Source organism: Sinocyclocheilus anshuiensis, unplaced genomic scaffold (assembly GCF_001515605.1).
Source record: "Sinocyclocheilus anshuiensis isolate Anshui unplaced genomic scaffold, SAMN03320099.WGS_v1.1 scaffold446, whole genome shotgun sequence".
Classification (NCBI taxonomy): domain Eukaryota; kingdom Metazoa; phylum Chordata; class Actinopteri; order Cypriniformes; family Cyprinidae; genus Sinocyclocheilus; species Sinocyclocheilus anshuiensis.
Window position 1 is genome coordinate 3,370,126 of NW_015544247.1, and position 7,308 is coordinate 3,377,433.

General features: G+C 36.9%; 2 protein-coding genes across 3 annotated transcripts in view; one reads left to right on the forward strand and one right to left on the reverse strand.

Moving 5' to 3' along the window:
• LOC107697765 (fibronectin type 3 and ankyrin repeat domains protein 1-like) overlaps positions 1-7,308 on the reverse strand; it is an 18,447-nt gene that overhangs the window by 5,310 nt on the left and 5,829 nt on the right. Inside the window, exon 1 of one of the 2 annotated variants that reach the window (XM_016498617.1) lies at positions 1,604-1,707. The exons of the other annotated variant lie outside the window; for it this stretch is intronic. The gene's annotated coding sequence lies outside the window, so the exon portion shown is untranslated. Of the gene's footprint in view, positions 1-1,603; positions 1,708-7,308 lie in introns of those variants that run through there. 2 annotated transcript variants of the gene reach the window in all.
• The window catches only part of dhx32b (DEAH (Asp-Glu-Ala-His) box polypeptide 32b), an 11,500-nt gene continuing 4,497 nt past the window's right edge, over positions 306-7,308 (forward strand). The window contains exons 1-10 of the mRNA XM_016498620.1: positions 306-720; positions 1,063-1,256; positions 1,735-2,107; positions 2,686-2,916; positions 3,037-3,130; positions 3,706-3,855; positions 5,253-5,444; positions 5,681-5,821; positions 6,001-6,191; positions 6,520-6,710. Coding sequence (XP_016354106.1) covers positions 472-720; positions 1,063-1,256; positions 1,735-2,107; positions 2,686-2,916; positions 3,037-3,130; positions 3,706-3,855; positions 5,253-5,444; positions 5,681-5,821; positions 6,001-6,191; positions 6,520-6,710 — 2,006 coding nt within the window. The 5' untranslated portion in view covers positions 306-471. The remainder of the gene's footprint in view (positions 721-1,062; positions 1,257-1,734; positions 2,108-2,685; positions 2,917-3,036; positions 3,131-3,705; positions 3,856-5,252; positions 5,445-5,680; positions 5,822-6,000; positions 6,192-6,519; positions 6,711-7,308) is intronic.

A 7,308-nucleotide genomic window follows, 5' to 3' on the forward strand; every position in this document is an offset into this window, starting at 1 on the left:
CCCCCCCCCCCCCCCCCATTCCTTGGTTTTAATTATTTATTAAAATCAACTCAGTTTCATGTCTTGATAAAGCTGTCAATTCAATCAAAATTTAGTTGTTAAAATTTCTGCTATTAAACTAGCTTTTTAACCATTTGGTAAATGTTACCACTTCAAAAGCTAGCAGCTGATGACTCGAGAGCGACCGGATTCAGTGCAATTTGGGAACGACCAGTTCTCGGTTAATTAAAAAGATCCGATTCAAAAGAATGATTCGTTCACGAATCGGACGTCACTAGTGCACTCACAGAGCGGGACAACTGATGTCACAAAGGGTCTGTATCTCCTGAGCGCGGGTTCCTAAAACTCTTCTGGAGGAGGTAACCTGTTTAAGACCATAAATATGTCACATAACTAATAGAGCGTGATTCGGTCGATTTGTTCAGTTTGATTTATTTGTGCAACTGAAGAGAGAAGCGCATTAGGGCAACGATGGAGATGGAGCTATCAACAGATGTGGAGAAACTATCTGAAACCAGCGAAACTCAAGATATTGATACGGATGATCTGCTAGAGTTAAATCAGTTCGACGGGCTACCTTTTTCTTCAAGATATTACAAACTATTAAGAGAAAGAAAAGGTCTGCCGGTGTGGGTAGCGAAATGCGAGTTTATGGACAGTTTGATGAGCAGCCAGATTATGATAGTTACTGGCACAGCTAAAACAGGACAAAGCACTCAGGTGAGTTTATGTTATAGCCTAGTGTGCTTATCATAAAATTAGGATATTAATTTTATAGCCGTTTAAATAAGTAGGCTATATTAATGTTTTATTTAAACCTCATTCCATGTTCAGGATGAATTAGGGCTGAACTTTGAACTGAACTTCAGTATACTTTTAGAGTGAATTTATTGAATCTTTTATCATTAATCTCAATCTTTTATGCAAAAGATCACATAGTATAGGACAGATGCAACCTATTCATAGTTCATTTATCACTGAAAGCAAAACTATCTTATTTGTGGGTATTTTATTTCTGAATAGCCTTACAGCATGTGGTTTTCTGTGTTAATCTCCATTTAGATCCCTCAGTGGTGTGCAGAGTTTTGCCTGTCTGCGCAGTATCAGAACGGCATGGTAGTGTGCACTCAGATTCATCAACAGAGCACGGTGGAACTGGCCCTCCGTGTGGCTGATGAGATGGACGTCAACATCGGCAATGAGGTTGGATACAGCATCCCACTTCAGACCTGCTGCTCCCCTGACACTGTACTGAGGTGTGTATATGATCCCTAGGCATGTAAAGCCTTAAAGCTCTGCACAGCATTTGGTCATTTTCCCTGGACCTTTTTTTCCATTAAATTCTGCAATCTGCCCATCCCCCCTTCATTACCACCACACGTGCATCTCCTTTTCAGGGGCGCCTGTCCATCTAAACAATATAAAAGCTAACAAAAGGCTGAGGGGGCTCGGTGTGGGGGTCTCCACGGCAGCTGCCGTGTTTCCTTACTGCCCATATGCTTCATCAGAGCTTTCAGAGCAGCCATAAGTCAGTCTGGCGAACAAAAGAGCCAGAACAGTGATTAGAACAGCTGAGAGGGTCTGACTTAATGAAAACACTGACCTTAAGGAAAACACTGACAATTCCCAGAGTAAATTATCATCCAATCACGTCTGCTTGTCTTTGCTTAGCTCGTTATTTTTGTTTGTATTAAATCGATGTAGAAACCTGCAGTGCCATCTGTTGCTTTGCAGATACTGCACAGATGATGTGTTGCTCCGGGAAATGATGTCGGACCCCCTCTTGGAGCAGTGTGGCGTGGTGGTCATTGATCAGGCCCAGGAACGCACGGTCAGCACAGACCTGCTCCTCGGGCTGCTCAAAGAAGTGCTCCTCACACGGCCAGAGCTCAGGCTGGTCATCCTCACCGCCCCTCACTCCGCTGAGAAACTGCTACGTCACTATGGAAGCGTTTCTCAGATCCGGCTGGATGGGCCGCAGCCGTGCGAGGTGGTGTACGGTAGTGGGAGAGGAGGTGTGAAGGATTACCTCTGCTCTGCTCTTAGACTGGCTCTGGAGATACATCAGAATCAAAAGCATGGAGTAATTGTTTCATTTTTTTATAGTGTGTATTTGTATATATATGTATATTTTATCCTTTAAAATGTATAACGATTTAATTTCTATATTTATAAATTGAATAATTATTCACTGAATTGATTAATCTATAAAAAAAATATATAATTATTTATAAATTGATAATTTCCTGTTAGGTGTAAACAAACTCTTAGTTTTAGTTGTAGTTTTACAGAGTTAACAATGCTCTTCTTGATTTTACAATTGTTCCCCCTTATAATATAATATACATTTATAATGTAATATAATATATTATACTGTTTTTTATTTTTATAATTAATGACTATTGTTAATATTTCTATTTCCAAAGTAATCCTGTTAGGTGTAAACAAACTCTTAGTTTTAGTTGTAGTTTTACAGTCTTAACTAAAATTTTATGGGGTTTTTTTGGTAATTTTTTTATTATCATCTCAACCTCTGAGCCCAGGCAATAGGCAGATTATTATTTTAATGGATCCTTAGTTTTATGTCACATAAATTCCAACCTGCCTTCCTTCAGGGAATCTTGCATAGAACAGAAGATGGTCCCATTTCCATGGTAATAAAAAACTTCTCTTCTTTTTTTCAAGGAGATTGAATGTGCCCATGCCATTTTGCGGAGAGAGGGTGCCAATCTTGCATTGTCTCATGGCGAGCTGGTTCCTGTGTCTCTGTGCCCTGAGCAAGGAGACAGTCCCTCGGTGATCTCTGAGGAGAGCAAGAGTAGGAGAGTCTTCCTCACCTGCAGCCCCAGTGAAGATTTGTTCTGGGCCATTCACAGCATTCGCTTTGTGATTGATGCTGGAGTGCAAAAAAGATATGTATGTAGTGATTTTGTTTTTATTTTGAACTTTATAGATACTAGTCCTTATTATGAACTCTGTGTTATATGCTGTATAGATTATGATTGGTGGACATGAAACATTGATGTATTGTGACAGGTGTACAATCCTAGAATCAGAGCCAATTCCATTGTCATTCGACCAATCAGCAAGAGCCAAGCTGAGAACCGCAAACAACTTGCAGGCCCAACAGGTGAGCACTTTGTGCTTTCTAAAAAAAAAATTTTTGAAAATTCTACACACATTAACATTCGAAGGTTGGGTTCAGTTGTTTTTTTCTTGAAAGAAATTAATATTTTATTCAGTGAAGACATTAAATTGATCTAAAGTGACAGCAAAGACATTCATAATATTACAAAAAAATTCTATTTAAAATAAATGCTGTTCTTTTGAACTTTCAAAGAAAAATGTATCATGTTTTTTCCACAAAAATATTAAGCAACACAACTGTTTTCAACATTGATAATAATTAGAAATGTTTCTTGAGCAGCAAATCAGCATATTGGAATGATTTCTGAAGGATCATGTGAAGAATAGAGAAATGATGCTGAAAATTCAGCTTTCCCATCACAGGAATAAATAACATTTTATAATGTATTAAAATAGAAAACCGATCTTTTAAATTGTAATAATATTTTACAATATTATTAATTTTACTGAATTTTTGACCAAATAAATGCAGTCTGGATGAACATAAACAAATATAAAAGTGTCTTAAAATTGTTGGCATGCACTGAATCATATGCCTGAAATGTTTTATTTCGGCAGGCAAGTGTTTCTGTTTGTATCAAGAGGACACATCACTTCCTGCTGAGAGCGTCCCTCATATTCTTGAGTCTGACATCACTTCCACTGTGCTCTTCCTGAAGCGCATGGAAATTGCTGGCCTGAGCCACTGCGACTTCATTGACAGACCAGGTAAGATACAATTCTTATACGATATATCAGTTCTCTTTCAATTTCAATCAAATCTCTTAAAACACAGCACAATAAGGCACACATACAGTTGCTATGTGGTTACTTCGAAATCAAGAGGATCCATTTAGAAGTAAGTCTCTATATATGGCTTGGGATCCGCCTTCAATGTAAATTTAGGTGATTTTTTTGCACCACTAATAAAATATTGGGTAATCTATGTAACTACACTGATTCTAAACAGTGAATGTACTGTATGTATATTTTTTCACATATTGAAGATAATCACATTAAATTATTCATAGACTCTCTCACACGAATCTGAGCAGTCCTTCTAAACACAAACAGGTTATTCACTGTCCACTGTTTACAATAACCAAGCAAAGCTGGGATCAGCCAGGTTCTCTTGGCTCACAGTAAGGGTGCAGATGGGCCTATCCCGCTCACTGCTGGTATTAAGAGGTGGTGAGCCGTGTGTTAGCTGAGCCGACAGCACTCTGACTGGTTTCATTGTTCCAGAGATAACCTGCTTCCATAACACGCACCAGTCAGATGAGCAGCATCATTAGTGGAGACAACAGCATTTCTCTGAAAACAACATGGTGGGATGAACTTAGATGAACTTGTTTATCTCATGATGCAAATATGTGAGGCGCTTTTGTTATGCCGCAAATTAGTGAGAGTTTGTTGTCTGTTTACTTTCTGCACTGTCAGACCAACAGGTATCTCTATAGGAAAAATGCATTGCAGATCACAATTGATACTCTGTTGATTAATAATACTAGTTGGTGTTTTTTACAATCACCTATAGCTTTAACGACTCATAATAATATGTTGTTCTTATTTTATTGAAATTAACTAGACTGCTATTTTTTTTTTTTAAATCACACAATTAATTTTTAATGCCGTTGATTAACTTTATTTATTTAGGTCAGTTGAGTATTGTTTTAGTATTATTTATATACTTTTATAGTATTTATTTACATTTTGAATTAACATTTATTTTTGTATTTTCAGGTTTCATTTACATTTTTGTTTAAGTTTTAGTTTGGTATGTGCTTTCGTAACTTTATTTGTTTTTTTATTTCTATTTATCTTTATTTTATTTTATTTTTCAGTTTTAGTATAGTATTTCAACTGAAAATTATTTTATTACAGTTAGTTGTCAAGGCAGTTGACATTCATTTTAATACAGTAGGTTTTAGTTTTAATTAACAATAGCAAAACTGGGTCAGTTTATTTTAATTAGCCAATCAATATTTTTATATATATATATATATATATATATTATTATTATATTTAATGATATTATTTTTCTAGAATAGATTAATAGCAAACTTGGAAAACTGTTATTCATATTTTCAAAAACATATGAAATATCTTGTTCACTCTTACAATAGATCCAGAAGGCCTGATGCAAGCTTTAGAGGAACTTGACTATCTTGCTGCTTTGGATGATGACGGAAATCTGTCCGAGATTGGAATTATCATGTCAGAGTTTCCTCTCGAGCCACAGATGGCTAAGACTTTGCTTGCGTCTTGCGAATTTGACTGTGTGAGCGAAGTGCTGACCATCGCTGCCATGCTAACAGGTAATCCCGTCTCAGTGCAATCCACTCAACAGCTGTACCACCATGTGTCTGCGTTTCCATTATGTCTGTGCTCCATTCAGTTATATTTGGAACTCATGTCAACTCACAGTTGTTGGACCTTCAATTTAAATATTAAATATAAAATAAAATAAAACACCAAATTATTATCATTATTAAAAATATATTTACAGATACATGTATGATTGATAATAAAGATTTTTCTCTTTTTTATTTAGCTCCGAGCAGTTTCCTTACACCCCCAGTGGAACTGAGACAGAAGGCCTTACTGTGTCATCAGAGGTTCCAGCATGCAGAGGGAGACCACTTCACCCTTATTAACATCTTTAATGCTTACAAATATGCTAAGGAAGGGCCATGTGAGTGATTTTTGTGCATTAAAGCAATTAATTGAAGCCACCTAAGTCTATAATCCACGTGCATATCCGTTAACAGCCATTACTGTGAATTAAACAAGACAGTAAACAGCAGCTGACTAACAAAATCTATCAATTGTAATATATAAAGTGTTGAATTTGCATTCACATGTGTATTTCAGACTCGAATGTGGAACGATGGTGTGAAGACCATTTCCTCTGTCTGTCTGCTCTTCAGACAGCGGATGCGATACGCTCTGAGCTAACAGAAATCCTGAAACGGCTAGAGCTGCCAGTGTCTTTACCTGCCTTTGGCTCTAAAAGCAACAGCCTGAACATCAAACATGCCCTACTAGCTGGCTTCTTCATGCAGGTATGGATATATCATATACAAAATGAAACCCTTTTGAAAATTGTAATATATTGTTGTGATTTGTACTAGAGCAACTCTCTAATGTTCAAAGGTCACAGTCTCTCTAAAACTGAACTAGAAAGAGGACAAATCTCTTTCCAAAGTGCACTGTGTTAATGCACAACCGTGGAAATGGGTGCACTAATTCTCTCTCAAATAATTGCACTGGCGCAGTAACGTCTGTGGTGAAGGCAGATTAGTAAACGGCACAGTGCTGTTACAAATTTAGTGTGTTCAGTGTGCTGTTCTAATGCATTTTCCGTTGTTTAATCTCTGTGGGGTTTTCCAGGTGGCGAGGGACATTGACGGGTCAGGGAATTACTTCATGCTGACCCATAAACATGTGGCTCAGATCCACCCGCTGTCTGGCTACGGAACAGAGATGCACAAGAAGAACCTGCCAGAATGGCTTCTGTACCATGAGCACACACTTTCAGAGAACAACTGTATCAGAACCGTCTCTCAGATCTCAGCACATGAGTACGTACTGGATCATCTGCTTTGTCTAGAACTAAACCACAGAATTAATACTCACAATGAAAACATCTCCAGCTGTATTTGTTTCAGAAAGTGACTTCATTATTCTGCTTTGTTCATTCCACTTGAATAATTCCCAAAGACAAAAGCTCCATACTGACTAGGGCTGTCAAAATGGCTGAAAAACTAAATTCGAATTTTGTACTTAAATATTATCAAAATTCAAATTATATTTGAATTTAAAATGCATAATTTCAGTTAGGGTAAAGAAAAGCTTTTGGCTTCTCTTCTGAGGCCACAAGAGGGCACATCGAGCAAAATATTACTTATGCACTTTATTCAAAGCATATCTGTCAAAAAAAAGTGCATAATGTTTAAAATAATGTTTATAAACCAATTATAATTAATTAAGTTGCTTAAACTACTATAAACAAAACAGCATCATGTATGTATGCATAGTTTAATACAAAGGACGGAAAGCCAATCACACGGAGTACATTTTTCATTTAAAAACATGAGATGCAGTGGGATGGGGAAAAAACCCTGCCATAAAGTCTCGATATGTTTTTTCAAAGTTAAACTTGCATTAATTTTACATGGC